At 39.8% G+C, this 25,940-nt stretch overlaps 3 protein-coding genes and 1 long non-coding RNA gene across 11 annotated transcripts in view; 3 read left to right on the forward strand and 1 right to left on the reverse strand.

The window, feature by feature from the left end:
- Positions 1-8,099, forward strand: part of ccz1 (CCZ1 homolog, vacuolar protein trafficking and biogenesis associated) — a 15,232-nt gene extending 7,133 nt beyond the window's left edge. For all 3 annotated transcript variants that reach the window (XM_016674859.1, XM_016674856.1, XM_007558846.2), the window contains 9 exons: positions 741-916; positions 1,355-1,436; positions 2,879-2,940; positions 3,344-3,455; positions 3,803-3,836; positions 3,960-4,077; positions 5,882-6,040; positions 7,358-7,485; positions 7,578-8,099. In XM_016674859.1, coding sequence (XP_016530345.1) covers positions 741-916; positions 1,355-1,436; positions 2,879-2,940; positions 3,344-3,455; positions 3,803-3,836; positions 3,960-4,077; positions 5,882-6,040; positions 7,358-7,485; positions 7,578-7,633 — 927 coding nt within the window. In that variant the 3' untranslated portion in view covers positions 7,634-8,099. The remainder of the gene's footprint in view (positions 1-740; positions 917-1,354; positions 1,437-2,878; positions 2,941-3,343; positions 3,456-3,802; positions 3,837-3,959; positions 4,078-5,881; positions 6,041-7,357; positions 7,486-7,577) is intronic.
- LOC107836996 (uncharacterized) lies at positions 1,447-1,940 on the forward strand. The gene is made up of 2 exons (XR_001662970.1): positions 1,447-1,728; positions 1,845-1,940. It is a non-coding gene; the product is annotated as an uncharacterized LOC107836996 (long non-coding RNA).
- Positions 8,100-9,069: 970 nt separating the features above from the next.
- On the forward strand, positions 9,070-16,871 carry dlgap5 (discs, large (Drosophila) homolog-associated protein 5). 4 transcript variants are annotated; one of them, XM_007558857.2, is made up of 19 exons: positions 9,070-9,199; positions 10,010-10,258; positions 10,389-10,573; positions 10,678-10,755; positions 10,864-10,903; positions 11,235-11,312; positions 11,369-11,503; positions 11,593-11,667; positions 12,474-12,508; positions 12,607-12,839; positions 13,597-13,755; positions 13,841-13,929; positions 14,011-14,171; positions 14,253-14,354; positions 15,034-15,217; positions 15,301-15,797; positions 15,884-16,049; positions 16,429-16,472; positions 16,616-16,871. In XM_007558857.2, exons 2-19 carry the CDS (start codon positions 10,021-10,023, stop codon positions 16,724-16,726), a joined length of 2,610 nt encoding a protein of 869 aa, XP_007558919.1. In that variant the 5' UTR covers positions 9,070-9,199; positions 10,010-10,020; the 3' UTR covers positions 16,727-16,871. The 4 variants fall into 4 exon arrangements, with proteins under 4 accessions (XP_007558919.1, XP_016530301.1, XP_007558934.1 ...); XM_016674815.1 differs by having other exon boundaries at positions 12,480-12,509; positions 12,635-12,839; XM_007558865.2 differs by having other exon boundaries at positions 9,071-9,199; positions 11,393-11,503.
- Positions 16,818-25,710, reverse strand: rsph10b (radial spoke head 10 homolog B). Of its 3 annotated transcripts, none has more exons than XM_007561921.2 (18): positions 25,363-25,710; positions 24,652-24,727; positions 24,475-24,543; positions 24,193-24,366; positions 23,587-23,672; positions 23,394-23,514; positions 23,045-23,221; positions 22,498-22,597; positions 22,306-22,433; positions 22,046-22,235; positions 21,847-21,943; positions 21,278-21,357; positions 20,285-20,433; positions 18,902-19,006; positions 18,629-18,817; positions 17,671-17,746; positions 17,269-17,453; positions 16,818-17,047 (listed from the first exon to the last, which is right to left on the reverse strand). In XM_007561921.2, exons 1-18 carry the CDS (start codon positions 25,575-25,577, stop codon positions 16,988-16,990), a joined length of 2,277 nt encoding a protein of 758 aa, XP_007561983.2. In that variant the 5' UTR covers positions 25,578-25,710; the 3' UTR covers positions 16,818-16,987. The 3 variants fall into 3 exon arrangements, with proteins under 3 accessions (XP_007561983.2, XP_016530334.1, XP_016530335.1); XM_016674848.1 differs by having other exon boundaries at positions 22,306-22,421; positions 25,363-25,709; XM_016674849.1 differs by having other exon boundaries at positions 17,273-17,453; positions 25,363-25,708.
- Positions 25,711-25,940: the final 230 nt, after the last annotated feature.

Consider the following 25,940-nt stretch of genomic DNA (forward strand, 5'->3'; position numbering starts at 1 on the left):
TGTGTGTGTGTGTGTGTGTGTGTGTGTGTGTGTGTGTGTGTGTGTGTATGTGTGTGTGTGTGTGTGTGTGTGAAAAAAAAACAGGACGGTGTTGGGAGGTGGGGTTCATTTCTCAGCCCTTAGCGACCTGCCTTGACTGTGTTCACTTCTCAGCATCAACATAATTGCCTAAGCCTGTTACATTGACCAATTAATTGCATGATAAATTTAAAAAAATAATTAATTCTCACTCTTTTTAATATGTTTGTTCTTTCTTTCCACTTCATTGTTTTTGGTCTTTTTTTTCTTCTTTTTTTTCGGTTATTTAAATTTTCTTCAAGTTCCTGTGTTAAATGTTCTTTACAAAGTTGGAGTTTATCAATCATTTAGATGGTGAACGTTGCATTTGTTTATTGCCATAATTTCTGGGACAATTTATTGTCCAGCTATATTTGTCATGCTGACAGGCCTACTTTTGCCTTAACCAACTCTGTATAAAAGTTTAAAAAATTCATTTTTAATTAGGGGAGACCTTAAATTGATCCAGGCTTCCCTCTCCACCGTGTAACCTAAACACAGAGAGAAAGTAGACGCTGCGGTGTTCTGTATCTGAGCTTGAATGTCAGCTGAACATCTTATCCCTTCTCTGATGCAGGAGCTTCTGCATCACATCGGTCAAGAACTTCTCAGTCTGCTCTTTTTCTTGCGTTGTAAACTAATCTTTTTTTTTTTTTTTGTCGTCTTTTCTCGGCGCTGTCCAGTATCTGCAGACGCTTCATCTGCAGTCCTGTGACCTGCTGGACGTTTTTGGAGGCATCAGCTTCTTCCCCCTGGACAAGATGACCTACCTGAAGATCCAGTCCTTTGTCAACAGAGTGGAGGAGAGCCTGAGCCTCATCAAATACACAGCCTTCCTCTACAATGACCAGCTTATCTGGTACAAACTGTCAAAACTTTACACGCTCATCCAGCTAATCCGCTCTTTACCAGAATTGCCAACTCCCACTGCCTTAAAACAACCCTGCATGTCTGCAGCCACTTCCAATGGCAGAATCCCACGATTAAGTCATAAAAACATGCTGAATAAACAGAGGTGGTGCTGAACAAGAAGTCTAATCTTCTTTATGGTTTGCATGCGACCTGACAGGTCACACAATGTCAGCCTGCTAGATCAGTAGGTAAATACCTGGATGTTAACTAAAGGTGATTCACAGTAAACAGTCTACAGACAGGAGGGGGTTTATTTAGTTAGCAGACAAATACTCTGTCTACTCATAGTGTCCATTTCACGCCTCAGCTTCTGTTACAAGAAAAAAATATTTTTTAAAGGGTTTAAAAGTGATTTTTGTTGTTGTTGTCATGGTTGTGTGTGCAGGAGTGGTCTGGAGCAGGACGACATGAGGATCCTCTACAAGTATCTGACCACGTCGTTGTTTCCCAGGCACTCAGAGCCCGAGGTACATGGAAGTGAATCCCGGGCACAAAGCCTTGCAAATGTCTTCATACCTACTGGACGTTTTCACATTTTAGTGTTAACATGACACACTTCAAAATCACCAAGAAGAGAAGTGTCCTGATGTTAGGGACATTGAAGCCAAGTACAAGACAGTCAGCTCAGTTCAGTTCATTTCCACAGCACCAATTCACTAAAGATGCCGTCTCAAGGCACTTTATGAAGAAAGTCATTTCAGTTCTATCACACATGCATTCAAATTAATCCTACACTGCAAAAACACTAAATCTTACTAAGTAATTCTGGTCTAATTTCTAGAGCAAATATCTTAGTACATTTGAAATGGAAAAAATGTCTTTTTATAAATAAAATAGTCTGACAATAGAATAAACACATTTTCATCAATAATAAGGAATTACTTAAACTTCTATATCCTGCTGAAAACTTAGTTGCAAGTTAGTTTTGTCTTATTTCAAGTGTACTAAGATATTTTCTCTAGATATTAGACCAAAATTACTAGGTAAGATTTTGTGTTTTTGCTGTGAGTTTTCAATTAAGCTCAGTTTATTATTCAAATTAGTTTACAAAGTTTTCTATTTAAGAGAAACCAAGGAGATTGGATTGAGTCATTAACTTGCAGCATGCACTCCTGGATGAACATGTAGCAACAGGAGATGATCTCTTGTATTGTGTCGTTGACTTTTCAGCAACCCCTCATACTGAGCATGCATGTAGCGACAGTGGAGAGGAAAAACTGCTTTTTAACAAGAAGAAACTTCCAGCAGAACCAGAACCTGGCTCAGTGTGATCGCAGACACACAGAAAAGAAACAGATGAGCTGATATATAGATGTTTGTTTTGTGCTAATAACAGCAGGAGATTGAGAAGGTTTAGGTGAAGGCAGTGTTATGTCAGCTGATTCCCTCGTCCAGGAAGGAACCACAATCAACAGAACACCACACCAGGTGTAGCTTCAATGGAGAGAAAAATAACTGAGAGAACACAAAAAGTTGACAGTGAAATGACAGCAAATGATCCAAACTGGAGAGTAGTAGAAGAAGAAAGTAGCAAAGTGAGACGAGAAGACTTGAAACTGGGACAAAGGTTCACCTAAAGTAGATACAGCCAAAGATACAGCTAGAGTTGCACTGGAATGCTAAAGATCAAAGCATATTCAAAGTCTGGACCTAAAAAAATTACAACTTTTTGTTACTCATTTCCAGACGTTTGAAGGTATGAAAAACTCCACAAGTCACCTCAGTAGAGCAAATCAGAATTCATATAAAATGAATTTATGAGGATTATTTCACAGGACGTTTCAATCCTGCATCAAGATCTTGTGCACTTAACAGTTTTTTTCATGTTCTCTACAATAACATGACTTTGTTAATGCATTGTACTTTTTAAAACTGAACGTTTTTGTGTTTTTCCTGTTTCCTGCTGCAGTTGGCTGGCAGAGACTCTCCTCTGAGGCCTGAAGTCACAGGAAATCTGTTGCATTATGGGAGGTAATTCCATCTTCTCTTTAATCCTGTCCTCTGTAAGAAAAAACATTTGAATTTATCTACTGCTGTGTTCCCCGTGCATCACGGCATGCACTGGATGTGCTAATTGAATTTTTGCATCATGTTTTTCAGCAGTCTGTGTTTGATGCTGCTGTATAGGCAGGTTTGGACAGAGGATGGGTGGATTATGCTACTGTACTAAAATATGGCATTATTCAAAACCTATTTACACATCTTTACCTCACTTGTTGATGTTATGGCTGCAGACTCCTGCTTTGGGCTCTGGACTATGAATGTTGAATATTTCATCATTTCAAAACCACTACATGTATTGTGTAACTTTTAACTCATGTAAAACTCCAGACCACCCAACAGTCCTCGCTCCCCTGTCTCCACTTGTCCTCAGGTTCTTGACAGGACCTGCTAACCTCAAAGATCCAGAGGCCAAATTCCGATTCCCCAAAATATTTGTGAGTGCAGAAGATGGCTATGAGGAGCTGCATCTAATCGTTTATAAGGTGTGTGTGGAATCAAATCTGACTCTGCTCTGTTTTTTGCTGTTGATCCATTCATATCCTCGCTCATATTATAAATGTATCAGTGACCAGGTCATTCATTATCAGGATGATTTTCTAACCTAATCTGTAATGGGGGGGATTTTGGTTCTTGTTTATCATGGTAGCTGTAGGATTAAGTCTCTTCCTTCTCTATGGATGGATTTTTCTGGATTACATGGCTCAATTTTAAAATGAAGTACTTCCAGCAATGCTTATCATCCGATTAGTGTGAATTTTCAACCTTTTTGACCTAGATTCTGCATGAAACCTGCACTGATTTCCTTTTTTATTTTTTTTTTCCATTGCAGGCGATGAGCGCAGCTGCTTGTTTTATGATCAGTGGTAAATTAAAGCCTACATTATTTATTTTAATGGATTCATGCTGTCTTCTTCCTCATATTGAGCTGACATAAGACATTTTATCCTGTTTCGACTGAATTTCTTCTGTCCGCCATCTTTTCCCAGCCAACGTGGAGCTGACCAGGGAATTCTGTGAGCAGCTGGACGGCTTGGTGGGCCCCCAGCTGACTCTGCTGGCATCAGATATATGTGAACAGTTCACAATAAACCGCAGGATATCTGGGTCAGTGCCTGCTTCTCTCTTCCTCCACTGTACAAAGATAGTTTTATTTAGTTTTCCTCCTCTTCTCAGCGGTATTGGTGACTCATAGCATGAATAATAGTCATGCAACTTATCATAAAGTGTCTTAGAAGCGTCAGTGTGATGTATGAACTGTGTCCAGTAATCGCATTGACTTAAAACTGGCCTTTTTCTTTTTGGGTCCTCAGTCGAATGTTTACATACTTACTGAAGACTTATGTTCACTTTGAGCTATTAAAGACACATTTAACATTTTTCACTGTTGAATACAATAAATTATTGTAATAATAGTAGCGAGCAAGAAAAGCGATTGTTTATTGCAGATATTCTGTGATCCACATCTGGTCTAAATCATGCAAACTGTCCCACTAATGTTGGCATAGAATTCACTTGGCAAGATGCAGACAAACAACACTCTTTATAGCAGTAGGTCATTGTAAACGGCATCATGGAGGAGTATTGATGTGATGACACGCTGAAGGCAGTGTCGGAAAGAACAGGAGCTTCTTAAAGAGACAGAGGCACAATTTTAAGGCATCAAATTACAAAATCAGTTTTCTTTTAAGTTATGTTTAATATGTACAACACTTTTATAACAACTTTTATAACCAACCCGGTAACACTTTATTTGAAGGGGGTTGAATAAGACTGTCATGACACTGTCATAAACATGAATAAGCCTTCATGAATATTTATGACTGTTGTCATAAAACGTCATTCGGTAAATTATGACACTTTTAATACAAAGTTGACATTATTCAAAATGTCTTTGTTATGACAACTTGACATTAATCAAGAAATCATTACTGATAAATTTGTTATAAAAGTATTACTGATTGCACTTTAAAAATGAGGTAACTTTATGTTATTAAAGGTAAAGTTTAAACAGTAATGATTTATTGGTTAATGTCAAGTTATCATAACAAAGACATTTTGAATAATGTCAACTTTGTATTAAAAGTGACATAATGACGCTTTATGACAACAGTCATAAATATTCATGAAGGCTTATTCATGTTCATGACAGGTGTTATGTCATGTTTATGACAGTGTCATGACAGTCTTATTCACCCCCCTTCAAATAAAGTGTTACCACTAACCCTACACACACACACACAGCTTTCAAAAACACTTAGCAGCTTTTTACTTTTTTCTTCCTCAAACTGGCCAGTTGGGTGACTATTTTGTACTATTGCCTCTGTAGCCTATTAGCAAAAATAAAAAAAGACTCCATCAGGGCAGGAGAAATGTTTTTGTGGAATAATTAAATAGAGTTGGCATGCTGCTTTAACTTGAATGCTGTTGCTAAATCGAGGGCTTTGTGATTCCAGTTCTGAATATCACCTGTCATCATGTGTTAACTCTGCCTGGCTGGCAGACACAGACAGAACTCTAACATTACTGCAGCTCATCATGGAAGCTCTTAAAGGGTAACTCAAGCAAGGCAGCACTAAGGACTGGCATCCCGGTCCATGTGTCTTTGACCCCATCAGTTAGCTCCAGATCCGTAATCTTAGACCGGCCCTGGCAATTCGATGGGCTCCTCGTAATCAACTTAGTAAAGAATGTGCTGAATAAATAATAAGGTTCCAAATTCCTCAGCTATCATTCACATCTCCATCCTGAATTTGGGCTCCTGCTGCCTTCCACTCAGCAATCCACTTCCTGTTGGAATGAAACAAATTGATCCCAGTTTCAGAGGAATGACAAACTGCTGCTAAAACTCACGTTCAGCTGTTTTGGTTCATCCTGTCCTGTTTGTGTGTCTCCCATATTGTTGCTGTAGGCCAGAGAAGGAACCCCAGTTCAAGTTTATCTACTTTAACCACATGAACCTGGCGGAGAAGAGCACCATTCACATGAGGAAAACCGCCAGTGTGTGTCTGACCTCTGTCCACCCTGACCTCATGAAGATCCTGGGAGACATCAACTGTGACTTTGCAAGGTACAGCAGCAGATCCTGGAGTTTTATTAAACAAATATTCAGGGTGGTGTTTTATTTCCCAGTGGCATGTTGCCAATCTGCTCTGTCCTGAAAGCATCGAATAGATACAAGTTTCAGTTGGAGAAACTCAACCTTTTAATACTCTGTGCTCGTAAGAGAACACCACAAAGAGCCACATCATTCTGAGAGATTTTTCATGTTGAAGATTCTATGTTGTGTGTTTTTACAGGTTTTGCAAAATTACTGATAAAATGGCTATAATTTTTATGGTAGAGTTTGTTTTTAAACAAACTCTACCATAAAAGCAGACATTCCACAAACCACATTCCACAAACAATTGCAGTGTACTTTACAGAAATGGGATCAATTCCTTGTTCTGTATTTTGAGCTGCAGGGTAAAACTGCTCATTGCATAAACAATGAAACCACATGTTTACATACACTGAATAAAAAGACACAAACACATTTTTTTCTCACTGTTTGAAGTTAAATTCGACCAATTTCTTGCTTTAGGTTTGTTAGAATTACCAAAATTATTTCTACTTGCAAAATGCCAGAAAACCTGGTGATGAATGATTTCTTTTCTTATAACTTTCCTCAAATTCAAGTTTACATACATTTGGTCAGTATCAAGGGTAACTATGTAAATATCTGGTTTGAAATGTATGGAAAATTATGTTGAAGGAGGACAAAACCTACTTTTCTCGCACAGCGAGTTGTATGGAGGGGTTGTGAGCTTTTGTGTTGCCATTCGCAAAAAAAGTTGTTTTGTTTTTTGGAAATATATCAAGACGTTACATTTCAAGTTTTATTAAAAAATTTAAGAATAGCATAAATGTACAAAACCAATCAGCAGGACTTTTGCAAAGGTCACCAAAATGGCCGAAGCTGCAGTTCTCCTCGTTGCCATCTTCTTAAAAAAAGAGATTGTTCTGCCATGCTTGAAGCTAAACTGTCTCCTCCAACTCCGCTGTCCCTGAAGGCGGTCTAAGGCAAGACTTTAGTTACTTCCATTTCTCTGGAGTAGAGCGAACATGAGCTGACTGACAGAACTAAGACCCTCCTCCTGGCTCTCATCGGTTATTTCTGACTGCTGTATTTCTGCGGATGGCTGTAAAGTCACAGGGAGACAGATAATCTGTCTCATGTTATACAGTCATGACACGTTGACAATGTTAACAAATATGTAAAAAACATATTGCTAATGCAAGTTACATACTGCAGCTTTAAGCCTCAAAAAATCTATTTGTATACAAAGTACAATAAACATTACTGCATGTACTTCCTCATGCTGATTTCTACCAATCTGCTCCCAAGGGTTGACGAAGATGAGGAAATCATAGTAAAAGCTATGACGGACTACTGGGTCGTCGGCAAGAAGTCAGACCAGAGAGAGCTCTATGTGATCCTAAATCAAAAGAACGCCAATCTGATTGAAGTAAACGGTGCGTCCTTCAACAGGAAGTGCAGTTGTGTATTCTAACCAGAACATGCTGTCATGTTTTCAACCTTATCCATTTTCATTTTTGATTTCCAGAGGAAGTGAAGAGGCTTTGTGCGACGCAATTCAACAACATTTTCTTCTTGGACTGAGCAAACAAGATGGCGACTGATCACACTAAAACTGTCAGGGTTTCAGCGGCAGCATTAACGTAATGCAATAATTGCATTGTAAAATAAACAATATTGTTGAAAAGCTTTCTCACCAAGTTTTTTTTATTTAATAGACTAAAATTGTAATTTTATCTTGTAATTACTTGTAAAAAAAATAATATAGATTTTACTTTACATGTACTGCATCTCATTTTCTCTGTACATATTTGTTTGATTTTATCATCTGTTTTAAGTTCCCCCTTATATATTTGTGGATATTTTTATTGAGATCATGATGAAATTGTCTCATTTTAATTTAAAAACTGACATGTACTGATGTGTTCATTCCAGTTTTATTTGGTGATCAGTTATGGTTTTAAGATGTCATCATGTCAGAACTATTGTTAGGGTTTGTATACAACTGCACTAACTTGAAATAATAAATGAAGTCATTTTCCTAAATGTATAAACTGCATTTTACTCTTAGCTTTAAATCACAAGTAAAGGCAATGAAACATGCATCTGTGGGTCACTATTAACATTACATTTAAACAGGGATTTCCTGGACACAGTAGATTACTGTAGAAAGAAATTGTGGCTTACACACAGCAGCTTGATTTTTATACTTGTGATGTCAGCAAAAATACAAAGCTGAATCAGCTGTTTTGTTCTATTTCAGTGGGCTTTTTAAACACTTTGTATTTTGTGAAATACTTAAGTGAAAATATTTTTTATTAGCCAGATATTTTGGTGTCACTGTACAGTGGGGACAATATGCCCCAATGAATAGTATATCTAACTGCAATTAACTGGAAACAAATAAGCAGTTATATTTTGATATGGTAAAGTTGTACCTAAAACATAGAAAACACTCAATCCGAGGACCTATACTTTAAGTATATATTTTAAAAGATAGTTCTTAGCTCTCGGTCCTCGTCAATCTTGGAATTTAATTCATATCAGACAGTCTACCACTGGAACAAACATATTATCCAGCTAAACTAAACTTCCTATATACCATTCTGTATTTGATTTACTGATTCCAACAGATTCCAAGGAAGAGGATTACTTGTTGAAAATCTCTTCCTGCTTAGTAGTGAATTAACTAAAGAAAACATCAAAGAAAAAGCACCAGTCAGAAGTGTTTTATGCAACTAAAGGAGGATAGGGGGAAAGTAAGAGAAATACGGAAAGAATAGTTTAAAATAAATGTTAGAAACAAAAGACGATAAGGAGAAAATCAGGATGATAAAACATTTTTGTAAACAAAAATAAAACAGGGGGCAATGAGTTAAACATCTACAGCAGGTGGCAGTATGCACCTCTGAAGATCCGCCAAGAAAAAGAGGAAGATGAGAAGCACCAATCAGAAGCCCAGTCCTGTGGCAGGCAGCCAATCAGGGTCACTTTAACAGAATTTCAAAAATTCAACCGCCATTATTGTTATGTTTCTTAAATTAGGTTGCGTTCACTGTGTTCGTTGGGCTCGTTCGGATTTTAGATTTTAAGTTGCTATTTTGAAAAGAAGACACGGTTCTTGCGCATTATTCTTAGAGATAACATCAGGTAGAGTATTAATTTAGTATTTATTTGTTTGTTGGTGGCTGTTATTATGTATTATGTTAAAGGTATTTAAGGCTTGCTGTTAGTTTTCAATGAGTGGGCAGCTTAGCTAGCTTTGGGTTATCTTTGGTCGTCCATTATAAATAAATATATTCTAGTTTAATTTTATTGTTGTTGTTAAATTACTGCAGCAAGTTTGAGTGAATTTAGACCGTCTTACCGTATAAGGGCTGATCGGGTGATGTGGATTCAGTCACATCTGCCCAGAGAGATGTGTTTTACTTACTATGTGGGTAGTAGGTAGTTGCATTTGCTAGTGTAAATAGCTACTTTTTACCTTTAGTTGACTAAAAGTATGTTAAAGAAGAGCTGCTATGACTGACGTATATATTTATATGACATGTAGCAACAGTGGAGAGGAAATCTCCCCTTTAACAGGAAAGAAACCTCCAGCAGCATCAGAACCTGACTTCATGTAAACGACCAACTGGGTGTTTAGAGAACAGAGCAAATGCATGAAGCACTCTTCCAGAAGTATGTTTAATCCTAAATAAAAAGTAAAGAGAAAATAATTTCAGTAGTGTGTGGAGATGCAGTCAAACACCTAAAGGCAGGACCAACTGGGTCATCTATAGAAAGGGAACATGAAGTTATTGGCAGCCAGAGCTCAACCAACATTTATTTTTCCACTATCTGCTGTGTTCCACACACCTTGTACTTTTTGATCACAGCAGCTTACAGTAGATTTCCTTTATTTCATCAACATTTGTGGAAGCTGAAAATCGGATACGTTCTGTCTTTCCATTCCTGCAGATCTCTCAAAAATGGATTCTCGATTTGCTGACCTTCGGCGGCGAGACTCGAGCGTGTCAATGCTCCGAGTGAAGCAGTCACGCCGGAGATCTCAGTGCCAAAAAGAGAACCGGGAGCGGATGGTGAATACTCGCAGGCAGCTGGACAAACTGCCAGAAGCGGACGTGTCTTCCCTGGACGTCTCCATGGTGACTACCAACATGCCCACTGTTCAGGAGAAGACACGGATCAAGGCCACACCAGCTAACAGTATGAGCTCACTTTTCCACACACAGGCATCTCTAGAGATGCTTTAAAAATCCATGTTGCATTCTGAATTCTTGGCTTCTTTGGACTTCTTTGCCACTAATTGTGGCTTATGATATTTGTTTTCCTACAGCCGCAGCAGTAGACAGGCTGAAGCGGCTGCAGAACTGGAAAGAGCAGAAGGAGCTGAAGAAGGAAATGGAAAAAAGAGAGAGGGAGTCAAAAAGAGTGTTCAAGATTGGCCTCTACCAACCCAAAGACACGTTCAGTCTTGCTCCGCTGCCTGCTGTCCCGTCTGCTGCATCCAGACCCAGAGAGGTGCTGATCTACCCATCACACACACATCTGGCTTCTGTTCATATATTAGATGAGCAAAAACACGTTTTACTAAAAATAAATGTCTGATGATGGCTTTCTTTCAGAGAAAAGTGAACGTAGCTCCACCCCAGAGCAGCAGAGTCACTCGCTCCATGAAACAGCCCCAGCAGGAACCACAGAGGGTAAATCCTGCGATTCTGATCCTGAGGATTTTCTCATGTCCACCTGTAATACACCAAGTAAAATGTAAAACATATTTTATTGCTCTTCTCTTGCAAATGTTTCTGTAGCCTCTGGTGATGCAGCATCAGAACACTCGAGCAAACAAAGGTAAGTCAGGAGCAAGCAGCTTATTTTAACACGACCAAGTGAAACGAGGGATTCTCTGATTTGAACATTTGGGCTGATATTAATATGCGATATATATATTACTGTATGCGATATATATATTACTGTTATGGCCGCTTCATGGGTGTCATGTAATACAAACTTTTTGAGAAACATAAGTTTGGTTCTTCCTTTGGATGTAGCCAGTAATCATCAAAATGGAAGGAGTGTATGTGACAACTTTTCCTTTGAGTTGGATGACTCCGACTCTTCCATGATGATGTTTTAGATCGATCTGAGCCATTAACTGACAGCTTCCCTCCTTCCTTTTCAGTCCAGCCGTGTGCTGAGCGCCCAGCCAGGAGCCGTGCTGCTGCTCTCAAACCCTCCACTGCCACCAATACCAGTGCAGGTAACCCTCTGGACGGGACGCCTGCCTCAGCAGCAGCTATAGTGTTTCCATATTAGCATGTCAATCTGTGTGTCTGTCAGGCTGTCCTGCTGCGTTAGGGCCAGGCGGCCGAGCGTTATCGACCAGATCGGCCAACAGGCCTCCGGTTACTAAAGCTCAAGCTGAGGTGAAAGACAATCCTAAGGCCAGAGGTACGTTACACAATCTAGCTGCTTCTTAAGAGCTGTTTGATTTGGTTGGTCCAGAAAACTGAATATGTAAAGTCTGTCTCTGTTCTCAGAAGGAAGAACCACAAGGAACAGAGCAGTTGTCAACCCTCTACCGCCCTCGTCTGGCGAAAGAAGGAACTGTAAAGGTACAAAGTATTTTCACAAAGGTCTGACCTGAATTAAAGGGGCAGTATAATGTAAAATGGACTTTTTTAAATCTATTCATCATGTTATAATGTTTCATCATCAAAAACATACCTTGAGTGTTGCCTTGATTCTTTCATGCTTACTTTAGAAATCCTTTAATTTTCGTGGCAACTATTCAGTTGTGTAAAACACCTGGGTGGACCTATCCCCGCCTTTGAGACGCTGCTCCCCCTCAGAGCTGCAGTTTCCAAACTTCCACTTCACACAACAAACCTCCCCACCCCCCTCAGTTCCTCCAGACTAACCAGCAGCAATTAGCAAACACCTGGTGGAACTGTGCATCTACTGAGCTCATTATGGCGGCTACTTCTCAGTTCAACACTGGTAAAAATGTTAAAGGGTGAATAGAGAAGCCAACGACTTTCTGAAGGTGGAGTTTCACAAAGAGCAGGAGCTTTTAAAGAGACAGATGCCTAATTATAAGGCATCTAATGTCCTTAAATTCTGTTTGATATATACAGCATTTTTCTAACAGCTGAAGTTAACATAATGACTTGATTGTACTATCAGATGGCTCTATGTGCCTGAAAAATACGCAATACTGCCCCTTTAAGACTGATTAAAACTTTAGGATAGATACATTAATTCCACCTTGGGGATGTTCAGCAGCAAAGGGCAAAATTGTAATAAACAACTCACAACAACCATCAAATCAAAGACAGCATAAAATAAATGCAAGCTATACACCATTAAAAAAACAACAAAAAACATATACATGTAAATTCTGGTGTTTGAATTTCTACAGCTCTGAGCACCACAGTCCAGCCTGCTGAGCACAAGGTGAGTGTTTTCCCTCAGTGTCCCGTAACACAGGATTACAGTGAGATTAAAGTCAGAGAGACACATCAGGTTGTTTGCCGCCATTTTCCTTTTTGTAGGAGACTGAGCTGACCGAACCTTCGGTCCAGGAACAAGAGAAATCAGTTTGTCCTCCACACCCCACGCCTGGCCCTGAGGACAGAGCCACGATGGTGAGCTCAGCTCCAGAGGAAGCTGCCCCTGCTCCTTCATTTGCTCCAGACGGTTTCGTCTTCCAGGCCCCTGCTGGCCTGTCGGCCTTCAAGTTTGAGCCTCTCACCCCCCGATCAGCAGACGCCTTCCTCACTCCAAGGTGATTGACATTCTAATTCGGTTCGATGCTTCAGCCTGAACATCGTAGCGCTCCGATGACCATAATCTTTCCCTCTTGTTGCCAGTTTTGGGTGTGTGAATGAAGGAATTTGGTCATGTGATAGTGATGCACGCAGGATGGTGGGGAGTTTACCTGAAGTCTGCTCTGTGTGTGTTTTTACAGTGACAAATGGGTAGAGAAGTGTAAACAATGCTGGTTATTGGCTGTAGCAGAAATGTTAATATTAGAGCAGGGGATACATTTCTACTTATATAAACTTGGGCTGGACAATAAATGTTTTGCGATGGACGTGATCAATATCCATAGATATACTTCTGATAGAAAATGTAATAATTTCACTGAACTCTGATCCAGAACTGAACAGCATTCTGGGAGTTGTAGGCAGAGGAAAGGCTTTAGTTGCTTAACCTCTGACACCTTACTAAGATTGGTTGCCTAGCAACAACCTGCCTAGTAACTTGCTCAGCAGCAGTTTCAGATTTCAGCACCGTGCCTCATAACTCCTTTAAAAAAAAAAAAAAAACAATGTTATGGAGAGAGAACTGAAAAAACCAGGAAAAGGTTGTGGTCCAGCATGGAAGTGTTTCAAATATTTAAAACAAAAAAACTAATAATTATTGAGATAGACTGATAAAATAAAATCCTGACAGTTTTTCACCCCTGAAAAAGGGAAATTCTTCTTCTCACTAATGTCTGCTTGTTTTTAATATGAATCCTGTGCTGTGGTTCTGTCCAGTCCCAGTTTCAGTCTCCCACCAGCCCCAGTGTTCAGTGATGAACCTCCAGCTGAGCCTGGAGAGCCCACTCCCCCGAAGCCTCCAGGCCACTCTCCTCTCCGCAGCGCTTCGACCTCCACCAGCCCGCATGAGTCAAAGCATGATGTGCCCTACTTCAGGTAGCGGCACTTTGACATTCACCGCTCTCTTCCTCATTTTAAACCTGGGAGAGTTGAAGCATCTTTTGGTTTCTGGTTCATTCAGATCAGAAATGTCCAGCGAGACGGACAGACTGACAGACCTTTGTCTCCGTTGGGAGTCCAGAGTGGAGGACGAGACCATCCCAGAAGAGAGTGAGTATAAACTTGAAGTGACCCAAACTGGTGTCGTTAGCTGAGTCGTTTTCACTCAGCGCTGCTGTGACTCTGTGACAGTGAGAGACCAAATGCGCACAGCAGTAGGCCAGGCGAGGCTGCTGATGAAGGAGCGCTTCAACCAGTTCAGAGGCCTGGTGGACGACTGCGAGTTTAGCCGCGGAGAGAAGGTCACCACCTGCACCGACCTGCAGGGCTTCTGGGACATGGTGTACTTCCAGGTACGGTTCCTCTGAGGGGCAGACAGGAAGTGGTTTTAGATTGAAACGCAGCAGCGTAGCCAGATGTGCGCTATCTTCCAGGTGGAAGACGTCAACAGGAAGTTTGATGCCCTGAGAGAAGCAGAGGGCCGCGGCTGGTTGGAGGAGCTGAAGCCGCCCCCACGACAGAGGAGAGCGGTGAAGGTGAGCTCTGCAGAACAGGCCTGGAAAAACAAATACCTCTGATGCATCGTAAAGTAATAATATCATACACACGGGATTGGTTTCACAAAGGTTTTCATCTTTCTGTTCCCCCCCTGAGCATTTTAAACAAGAACACACTGATCCACTTTCTTCACTTTTGATACCGATACCAGGAGAACAACCAGTAGATAATAAAGAAACTGACAAACAATATGCTGTCCACTTTGGTCAAACATGAAGAAATAAACTGCAGCAAACCTTCTTTCAGTTGGCTCAATGGTGAATTCTAAATATAATGTAAAATGAATAATAAAGCATGACACTGCTCAGAGCAGAAAGCATAGAACTAGACTAAATAGATATGCCCTTATGGATCGGACACATTGTCACCAATATCCATTATAGAACTTCTTTTTCAATATTTGGACTGATAGATATTAATATTGGATCAGTGCATCTCTAGTTTTAAACATTCTAATCCTATAGGGGGCAGCGTAATGCAAAGCTTAAAACCGATCAGCCAATCAGATTGCCACTGAAAAGAGCAAAAATAAAAAAAAACTCCTCCTGAAATAAATGTTAAATTGGTTGTTCTTTGCACTGAAAACCTGCACAGCCTTCTGTACTGAACTCAGGGTCTAAACAGTAAAAATCCTAACTTTTCCTGATTGTTTTAAAGAAAATGTCGGCCGCTCCCACCAAGCCGACAGGAAACAAAGCTGCGGCCAAGTCTCGCCTGGCAGCAGTGAAAGCTGCCATGAAAGCCCGGCAGCAGGCAGAGGCAGAGGACACAGGGGCTGCTGCTGGCAGGCAGGAGCCACTGGGAGGTCTCACCCAGCTGGAGAGCCCAGCCAGACCACCAAGTAAGCAACAAATACAGCTTCACGTCTTTTGCTTTATTGTTTATAATCATCTTTCTAATAGGCGCACATGTTTGTGTTTCCAGCCCGGCGATCCAGCCGCCTGAGTGCAGCGACGTTGCCCCAGACGGTGTTGGCCCAGGCTTCCCCTGCAGCAGCTTTCCCCTCACCCAGGAGAGTCACCCGCCGGTCCCTTGCATTGACCCAGTCCCCCGTTCCTGCTCCTCCCACTCAGCCTGTCCACTCTGCACAGAAACACCTGGACTACAAATCCCAGCAAGAAGCTCCTCAGGCCTCCCAGAACCAGAACATTTCTCTCTGCTTCTCCCCTGTGAAGGAAGTTACTTCAGACGAGCCCCAGAACCAGACGAGTCCCAACCAGCACTCTGAACAGGAAACTGTGTCGGAAGACCTTCCAACTCTTTCTGTGGACAACAAACCCTGTGATGTCATCAGTGCCAGACTTTCCCCGTCTCCATGTCAAACAGCTGCAGTCCAACCACCGTCCCATTCCCCATCCGATCAGGTTCCCATGGAGACCCAGCCGCCCAGCTCTCCCACTCCAGATGCTTCAGTCGTTGAGGTCTGATCCAGATACTTCTTTATTCATCAACACAAAGTCGTTTTTATGTTTTGTTGAGATTTTATTCTTTAACATTTTAAATTCAGGAAATTCCTGGTTTGGACTTTGAACGTTATTTCCAGCCGTCGCAGAGATGCAGTATGTCACCGGGGGACACTGTTGCCATAGAGCTGTCACCATCTGTGGGAGCGGATGTAGAGATGGAGAGTCCTAAAGGACAACCTGAGGAGCTTCCTGCTCATCTAGAACCGGGTATGAAGAACGCTGCATGAGCACCGACTACTGGTTCAGGCTTCATTAAGCAGGAAGCTACAACATTTATTCTATTTATTTGTTACAACTGCAAAGTTTTAACTGCAGGGATTTTTTTCCTTCTACTTTAGCTATGCTATACTTTATTTAAATCCCCCAAAGATTACACAAGTGAATAACTTTGAGCTGTATCAAGAACTTTACAAGAAAATTTATTCAAATTGCAACCAAAATTCTAATCTGTGTATTTTACGTTATTTTTCTGCTTAATGAATTCTGATTTTTTTTTTTCCAAGTGTACTCCTGCTTATTGCTGCCTGATTTGCTTTGGGGTTTGTTCACATTTTTTATTTATTTTTTTGCTCATCTGTCACAACAGCACTCTCAGCGGTGTCTTCAGTGTTCACTCCTCAACCACCACAGGTCTTTTTTTTTTACTTTTCTTTAGACAAAAACAACTACTAACTTAAATCGGCATACAATAGTTCTTTGTGCTTTAATAATTAATAACTAATAAATTCTGGTGCTGGTTTCTTTCATTTTGAATCTATTTTTTGTATTTGTAGGTGCAGACTGCGCAGTCGGCCCTGCTGCTCTTTACCCCGGACCTGAAGGACCGGATTCGCCAGTCCACCTGTCCAAGTGACCTCATGGTTTTCACCCCTCCAAACTTATAAAAGCTTCTCTTACAGTGATCTGTTTTGACGTAAATGTGTTTGTCTGTTTAAAAAAAAGAAAAGAAAAAGAAAATCTGAGTCGTTTTTTTTAATATTTGGTAGAAAATATTTCTTTTACTTCTTTTGAATTAAACGTTGTGTTTACAAACTGTCTCTGGACTTGCTTAACACGCCATCACATACCAGCTGTAAGCTTTTCCAAATATTTTTTTTGTACAATGGGGAGAACTCTGAACAGAAGCTTTTCTTTTATTTAACATGTCAAGTGTCCTCTGGTTCAGGTTGCTGATCTTCACATACGCTTATTATTGGCTCTGGTTCCTGCAATGCAATGATAGAAGATGAGCATAATTTAATATGCTCATAATAATTAGGACATTTAAATGAATGAAAATACTTATTGTTGTTTAAGCCAGTATAAAAAAAAAAGTCTGGAAATTACAGTAAGTACAAAGCTAACAATCGTTAGTTTTAGCTGCCCATGATGGTGTTCTTTTAGGAATTAAAACGTCTTAGCTTTAGTTTTCTATAAAGTGAAATACTTTGGTGTTTTGGGCTTCCTCAGCAAGCTTCTCCATCTCCCTGGTAACCAAAATGTGATGTTCAACTGCAGGGAAGAAGCAGTGGGTAAAAAACTGTTGGATAATCAGGATGGTGCTTGGTTCTTGATGGTCTCCGGATTCATGTTTGCTCATTTTCTCCTCGCTATGATCCTCCAAGAAGTCCTCTAGGAAAGAAATAGAATCAGACCAAATTTTTGCTGAATGAAACATTCCTGCAGATGATTTCTGAGGCAATCACAAGATTTAGCTCTTTTTAAAAACTGCCTTTTAATACTACAAACTAAATGTCTAATGTCCTTTCTATTCTCAATACAATCTGTATAAAAAAGGATTTCTAAGATAAACTCCAGATGGAGGCAACACAACTAAACCAGGCTGAACCTGCAGGCTGCGGTTCCTCTGGCTCTTCAGGTTTCTCCTCCTCACTCTCCATTTTTGGCACAGTGGCATTTTCTTCCTACAACAACATGATTAGTTAGTTTATGGTGACTAACTGTGTGGATATTAATCAGAAGTATCAAAGATGGCATCCAGTAGAGTTTGTTCTTTATTTGTATAAAGAATGTACACAGACAAAAAAAAAAACACAGCTGTGTAATGAAGTCTGGACTTCCACTACAAAATTTCACCAAATATGTTTCAAATAAAAGCATCCAGAAGGAAAATCTTTTTACTAATTCTGTCTTGTTTATTTGGGTTGACGTAACAAGAAGCACAAGTATAAAAGTGACACCAGACAGGAGCTGGTTTCAAAATGATTTGCATGTGATGTCACTTGAATGTGAAGCAACTTTGCTTTATTGTGATTATCAATAAAATGCAAAACAAAATTTAACTTTATATATATATATACACTACTCAAAAAAATAAAGAGAACACTCAAATAACACATCCTAGATCTGAATGAATGAAATATTCTCATTGAATACTTTGTTCTGTACAAAGTTGAATGTGCTGACAACAAAATCACACAAAAATCATCAATGGAAATCAAATTTATTAACCAATGGAGGCCTGGATTTGGAGCCACACACAAAATTATATATATATATATATATATATATATATATATATATGGTATCTAAAGTAGGTTTGATCAATTCTACAGAAAGTTCTAGCCAGTAGCTTTGCTCTTTCCACATAAAAGAAAATCAGTTAACCAGGTTTGAAAAATATTGATAGCTGCTGATCATATCAACATTATCTGATTTCCCACTTCAACACTTTCAAAAGGGAATTTTGCATATTAGACTGTCTGATGTGAAACACTCATCTCAGGAATTTTTATCACTCGTACATTTTTTTTATGTAGGACAGTTAACAGAAAAAAGATTCTCACTTCCTGAACATGTTGGGCTGCAGCCTCTGGTTCCTCCTCCCCTGTGGCTTCTTCCGCCTCAGGTGAATTCTCTGTAATCTGGCTGTCGGTCGCAATCTGGTCCACGGTTTCCTCCGGCTCATCAGAAACCTGCTGGAACTTGAACTCTGCACAGTCCAAAAGCACCTCGAAAAATTCCAGGAACACAATCTACAGATGAGATTGGCAGGAAAGAATTAGTGAAACGCTAAATGAGGCACATTATGATAATTGACTGGAAACGGAGAGGCGGACCTCCAGCTCCACACGAGAAGGCCAGTTGTCGCTTAGACAGTTCTCTGCAATGAGGAGCTGCAGTAATGTTGTTGTGGTGAGTCGCTGATCGAACAGTCTGAGGTCCTGGGAAGGAAACACAACATTATTAATCTGATGCCTTAACCATATATTAGAGATATTGCAGGATAGAAGACAGTAACTGAAAACTAGATTTAAAGCCTATAAGAGGGAGGTAGAGAGGTTCTTAAAGGGTTTGATTATAAAACCATCAGTCAATCATCTGAAAATGACTGGAAGAGCTGCAGAGACAATCTGCAGGCAGGACGATGCTTCACTGCCCTGGGCTTTAGGGAGAGCAGTTCCATTTGCAGTTTGTTACAAACCATGTAGGAAAACCAGCAAACAGGGCTGAAACAATTAACCCCATGCATGGTGTTGAATTGATTATTGAAATAATCACCAACTAATTTAGTAATTCATTAATTATTAATTTAACTATATAGATTTTAAAAAGTCACATTTATTTGTAATCTGCTCTACACAGAACTCCTCAAGTGACAGTTTAATCCTGGTTCAAATTCTGTATAAAAAATCTAATATTAAGCACCTTTTGCTTTACAATTAATCACCAGATCAGCCAGCAGAAAGGGCAAAACTTTTCACGTTGATGTCAGAATGACATTTTAGCTGCAGATGCATCCTTTGCCACAAATGATCAAGTGTTCAGTAAAGCAATGCTGCTACTGCGTTTTAGGCAGTGACTTTTTTTATTATTTGCAAAAGGAATTGAAATATTTGTTTATTTGTATTCTAAAACAATCCCAAGTAGTACATGAAAAATCTGCAGAAATTATATCTGATTAATCATCAGAATAGTCAATTACTAAAATGACACCCTGTGTAGCAGAAAACTAACATCACAAACCACTCTGAAAAAACTGAATGGGCTTCTCTTCCCAGGAAACAGCCATATACTTAGAGGTGGCGGGAACTTTTTAACTTTAGCTAGAAGTAGCTAGAGCAGCAGTGGTTTTTATCAGAACATATTCATTTGTAAGAATGGTCCAGTCAAAGCACTAAATCTAATTAGAAAGCTGTGGCAAGGCCTAAAATGAAAGCCTCTCCGTCCAGTCTGACAGAACTTAAGCTGTTCTGAAAGAAGAACTGGCAAAAAAAAAGTTAAAAAATTAAAAAAATCACTCTGTAGGTTTACAGCACTGGTTATCAAACTAACACAGAAGTAAAAGAATGAATCAGTGTATGTGTGGTACTGATGTGTGTTCTATAGTTTTGTATTTGTGTGTGTGCTTTTACTGTTGTAAAGCACGTTGAACTGCCTTGTTGCTGAAATGTGCTATACAAATAAACTTGATTGATTGATATGCATGCAGCTTGTGGCACCTTGAACATCCACAGAAGGTGTCTGCAGGTCATGCATGTCTCATCGCTGTGGGTTGAGTAGATCCTGCAGAAATACTGAAAGATTTCCCAGCACTTGTTCAGGTACTTCAGAGCCTCCTCTGTGACGTCGGGCTGGCTGAACAGGAGGCCTGCGTTAAAACAGCTGCAGTTATTAAATCAGCTCAAAGACAACATGTAAGGCAACATGGGAATGACTTTTTGTTAGTATGAGTCCAACCATTCAATACTCTACTTATGTGTATTCAGTAAATGTGTTTATCATTGTTTTATGTAAACATTTTATATGCACAACTATAAAAAATACTCCAATATTTGGTAATATTTTATTTGCGGGGTGTGCATAACATGAAGTGAAGTGTCATTATTTACTGAATGACAAGTCATGACAACGGTCGTAAACATTCCTGAAGACTCCTTCACCTTCATGACATGAGCCATGTCACGTTTATGACAGCGTCATGTCAGTCTTATGCACAGCCCATCAAATAACGTGTTACCAAATATTCATGAAGAAATTAATGTTGTCTGCATGAATACAATGCTGGGTTTCCCTGGAAACCTTAAACTAAACAACCAGAAAGGCTTCCTCCCAGCAGAAGTTAGACTCTACAACCATCACTGCTCTCAATAGAGTCTACCAGTCCAGCCATCCCTGCTGGCATTTACAGTCATTTACTAAATTTTAAATAACATTGCTGCTGTTATTGTACTTATGTTTTTTCTGCACTGCACTGATATGCTGTGTTGTAAGTAGTCAGTTGTCTTTAATGTTCCATACACTTACAAATTATGTACATAAAAAGAAAACTCATCCGACTGAGTTGCACGTCACTCGGAGTATGATGCTTCTATTTCTGATAATTGTAGTATTTTTTTTATGTTATAATCTTATATAGTATATTATTATTGTCAATCTTGTTTTAATATACGTTTTGATTTTTTATTTTGGGAACCAGTAAAATAAATCGGCACCTTTTACATTCCTGGCGTTTGGAAGGACATCGTTGGTCATCAGTTTGGAAAAGCAGGAGGCCAACAGATGCTTCTCAGACCTGCAGAGAAGACGTTGTGTTTTTATTTTTTTTTTATAAAGTTCTCACCTTGACTAATATTTCATCATGTCTTCTTTGTTTCTGCACAAATAAAAAGCAGGACAAAAGTGTTTCCTGGTTCAGTTTTATGCATTTCGGTCAGAACGTCTACTTTCGATTCTCTTTCTAAACCCAGTTGGATCAGAACTAAATGTAAGTTATTTTATTATTCAACAGGGCTGTGCTGAAGTATTTACACTGCTTGAACTTTTGATCACAGTAACAATGTGATTCAGATCACATTCAGATGAATGCAAAATTCATATGGTGGAATATTAAAACTGCACATTCCCAGTTGTAACACACGGCGGTGGCAGCATCATGCTGTGAGGATGCTATTTCTAAGCAGGTTTCTTGTAAAAATTATTTTCTTTTCTCTTCACAATATGACACTTTGGTTGAAGCTGAATGTTTTTACACAATATCTTCTGGAGGAGATGTTTTCCTTACACCAAATCTTCCCTGTAGATGTAGTAGGCCACTGTCACTAGACCCATGAGAAACTCATGGAGCGGCATGAATGTGAAAGGCGAGAAGGTCTTTTCTTCTGAAACACAGAAGGAAGACAACAGAACAAGCTTCCTAAATGTCTGCAGCAGCTACTGTAACCCGTCCTGGATGGTGGACGGTACAAACCAGACTCCTTCACCTCTGATTAAAGGGTCTATCTGTGTCAGCGTCACGCCGTGACGGTGGACGTTGCAGTCCTTGAGCAGGCGCCAGAACTGCAGGTGGGACAGCAGGAAGATGTTGTCGGGAGGACTAGAGCGGCCGAGTCTGCTGTAGAAACCAAAGATGAGCCTCAGCTCCACGTGTTGGCTCATCACCACAGATTCCACCTGACAGCACAGACGCAGCGTGAGGCGGGGAACAGCAGCGGAACGGGGTCATAACGGCAGAGGAGCTGACCTGCATGCGCTCAGTCTCACGGTCTCTCTGTGGGATCTTATTCAGGAGAAGTTGGATGTTGAAAGCCATGTCAGATCCTAGTATCTTGGAGTCGTTGTCTGACAGCGGAAGGACGCCTGCAAAGGCGACTGTAAAACCGTGAAAATTGTGAAATGTATTTTGAATGTTCGTTCAAATCAGGTATTTCTTTACCGAGGGGCGGTGGAGCTCTGTCTTCACTCAAGCTGGCTAAGATCAGATCGTCATCAAACTCGCATTCAAATACACGGCCACTCCTCGCAGTGAGCTTGCCCTGAAATCCGAGGGACACACACATCTTAGAACGCTTCAGATATTACGGAAGCAAAATGATTAAAACTATTCCTGGCAGATTTGAGTAGCTTCACCTGTAGCTGCCAACAAGATAACTTCTTCTAGCATACCTCAACAAATGTATTGACAGCTCTGGTAAAGATGGATTAGTAAAGTCACCAGTGCATCCTCCTCAAAATGATATTTTTATACACATAGCTACTGACCAACCCAACCTAAAAGTAAAGCTTTCGTTTTAAAGACATTGTTTGTCCGTTGACAACAAATACTAAATACAAAATATGGAAGTGTGAGATTATATTACTCCAGTAAAACCTGTAAACGTGCTTACCAGGGTACTAACACATTTATCCGAGTCTGCATCTGATTTATAATCCAGATTTCAGTTCATTTTTAAAGCTTCTATATTTCTCAGATGAACACTAACCTGTCCGTGTTTTTTATTGTTCCTCCATTCTCCTGTGTAGATCGCACCGCCAGCGTAATAAAAGATTCCTTTTCCGTGACGCTGACCTTCAAAGAACTCCCCCCTGTACTGGTTGCTCTGGACATACTGGGATCCATCAATGCGCCTCAGAAACCAGGTGTGTGTTCCCAAACCATGCTGGAAGATTAAACATATGTAGATTCCAATCCAGTTCGTAATAAACATTAAAATATGGCATTGTTGCAAAATGACTAAAGTGTCCCGGCAGGTTCTTTCCAGGGTTAATTAAATAATAATAATAATTCTGTATCTACATATGTGTTCAGTTCACACAATGTAACTTTCATACCTGCACTCCATCTTTCCAGCTCCCAACATACTGCTGTCCCAGTTTGGTCCAGTTCATAGTTCCCTCTCCATGCCTCAGATTGTTCTTCCACTCACCAGTGTACGTGTTTCCAGATGGGTAACTGTTAAAACACACTTAATATTATCTCACCAATATTAACAACAAGCTAGGAACCAAGCAAGGACACGCTTACCCCCTCTCTCCCCATCCTTCTCTCTTGTTCACCACCCAGTCCCCATCATACCAGGAGGTCTGGTCCTCATCATAATACACTTTACCCTAAATAAACAGAGTTCAGGTCAAAAGCTGACATCCATCCATCATGGGGATAAGTGTCACATTAATGTTAAATTTATCAAAGTATGAATACAAAGTATGAATTATAAAAGGACCGGATGCACGGCTTAAATTTACCGAGGATGTTCCATGATCACATGGTCAAGCAGTCCAGCAGTAAAATTATCCCCAAAACATTTTTCGGATTGGATGAAGCGGGTTAATATTGAGCTGTAAATTTGAGGTCTACATTTAAAAGTCTGGTCTAGGTGACTAAATTAAATGAGCTTTACAAAATCTGTGAAGAAGAGCAACCAACTATTCAACCATGACCATGTCAGCAGGTTGTTGGTGGCTACAAAAGTCTGTCATATCTCTGTGAACTGCTAAGGAACATTTATCCAAACATCAGTGGGGTGTATGTATAATATGCCTGTGCACATTCAGTAATTTTGACATTCTGTGAGGAGAAAAAGAAACTACATTTAAAAATAGGAGGAAGAGTAAGATGAGTAAATCCTACCTTTCCATGCCTCTTGCCGTGATCCCACTGCCCACTGTAAGACATACCGGTTCTGGGACATTTGTAGGTTCCCATTCCATGTCTTATACCTCTGCTGATTTCCCCTGTATAGGTGCTACCATCCAGCCATGTGAAAGTTCCCTGGCCCGTCGGCAAGTTGCACACAAAGTCTCCCTGCCAACATTGAACATTTTAACTCACTTTGTCATTTTTGTTGAGGAGATACAATGATTAAATCCACGTGTTTAGGCAGTGATTAAATGCATCACTTAGGGAACCTACCTCATATTTCACACCATTTGCCTGTGTGAAGGTACCAGATCCCTCCATGAGTCCTTTGGAGAAAATTCCCTTCACAAAACAATTTACATAACCGGTTACTCAAATTAAATGAAAATTATTTTGTGTAACGTGGAGGCAAATCTAAATATCCAACTTTTTGTGTGTCAGTCGATGCACCTTGTACTCATGTCCTCCGTGAAAAGAAGCAACACCTTCTCCATGGATCTGTCCTTCGCTGGTTTCTCCTTCGTATCTGTCGATGTTGACAAAATTACACACTCTATTTGCAGAGCTAGTCCAATGCACAAGCGAATTATGATGTTGCTTAGGGCCCCCAAACATTCAGGGGCCTCCCATAAATGGATGAATTTCAAGAGACCATAAAGGTGCAGATTTGTAGATTTAGTTAGAATGAGATTATTATTACATTTGCAAAAGTATATTTTCAGCACAGATCAACAAAAAGTTTTTAAACTGCTTAGAATTTTTATTTAAGATGTAAAGGAATTGGCAAGTTTACTACAAAGAATAACTTCCCATCGTTTTGTAAATGTAGTTACAATCTGTTGCTGTTATTAATCTTTTCTTTGTGTTTTGAGTTCGGTTAAACAGAAATACATCTAAACAAGTGATATCAAATAATCTGTAATTGATGTTAAGATCAATCAGTTCAACTTGCCTTCCCCACACCTTCTGCGTCCCAGAGTCCACCAGAAAGAGGGGCCCCAAATGTAAATCTTAAGGCCCGATACAACCTGGGGCCTCCACTGCCATTTTATCAAATCCAATTGAAAAAGTGAACCTTGCTACATTTAAAGGTTTGTCAGCAATTATAATTTGAGAACATTTTTAAACATTTTATTAAATGTAAATAACTATTTAAGCTACCTTTGTATTTCCAGGCAAATTATATCAGGGAGTTCATAAACATCTTCAGTTTGGGTTCGGTCATCACTCTCTGAGTCCCGCAGCAGAATATTAGCTACTCTTTCTGATAAATTTAACAAGCTTTCATCTAAGTTTACACCGCCACTTTCGTTGTTTTTAATTTCTTCTTCTATACATATTTCTTCGTCGCACTGTTCAGCATTTAAAACCTCCATGGCTACGTTTATTCCCTCAAATGTCCTTCGTTTTGTTTCTCACGCGACCTGAAACATCTCTATGGTAACGGTCGAGAAAGCTTCTAACTACGGCAGCCCAAGTCAGTCAAAAAGTGCAAAACTAACGAAAGCTAAATTAAAGAAGTTCTTCCTTTTTAAAAACCTTTTTAAGCTGTTCATTTTAAATTGTACATATAATCAAGCATAAACAGAAACGTTTTACATTTAAATATAAGACGTTCACTTCACGCCAATTACATCAATATATAACAGCATATCAGGTTAGTTTTTGCCCTTTAACTTGAAATACATTTTAAGAAAAAAAAATACCACTTTACTTTTGCTGACCAAAACACGTACATT

This window comes from Poecilia formosa, unplaced genomic scaffold (genome assembly GCF_000485575.1).
Source record: "Poecilia formosa unplaced genomic scaffold, Poecilia_formosa-5.1.2 Scaffold4, whole genome shotgun sequence".
In the NCBI taxonomy this organism is placed as follows: Eukaryota; Metazoa; Chordata; class Actinopteri; order Cyprinodontiformes; family Poeciliidae; genus Poecilia; species Poecilia formosa.

Bases quoted from the DNA above. Each gene is read 5' to 3' on its own strand.
- dlgap5 (XM_007558857.2), top strand. From the start codon at position 10,021: ATGGATTCTCGATTTGCTGACCTTCGGCGGCGAGACTCGAGCGTGTCA. The intron at 10,904-11,234 runs GTAAGTCAGGAG...CTTCCTTTTCAG, and splicing joins GAACACTCGAGCAAACAAAG to TCCAGCCGTGTGCTGAGCGC. The intron at 12,509-12,606 runs GTGAGTGTTTTC...TCCTTTTTGTAG, and splicing joins TCCAGCCTGCTGAGCACAAG to GAGACTGAGCTGACCGAACC.
- rsph10b (XM_007561921.2), bottom strand. From the start codon at position 25,577: ATGGAGGTTTTAAATGCTGAACAGTGCGACGAAGAAATATGTATAGAA. The intron at 24,728-25,362 runs GTAGCTTAAATA...CAACATCGACAG, and splicing joins ATTTGCCTGGAAATACAAAG to ATACGAAGGAGAAACCAGCG. The intron at 24,367-24,474 runs GTAGGTTCCCTA...CAATGTTGGCAG, and splicing joins CAAATGGTGTGAAATATGAG to GGAGACTTTGTGTGCAACTT.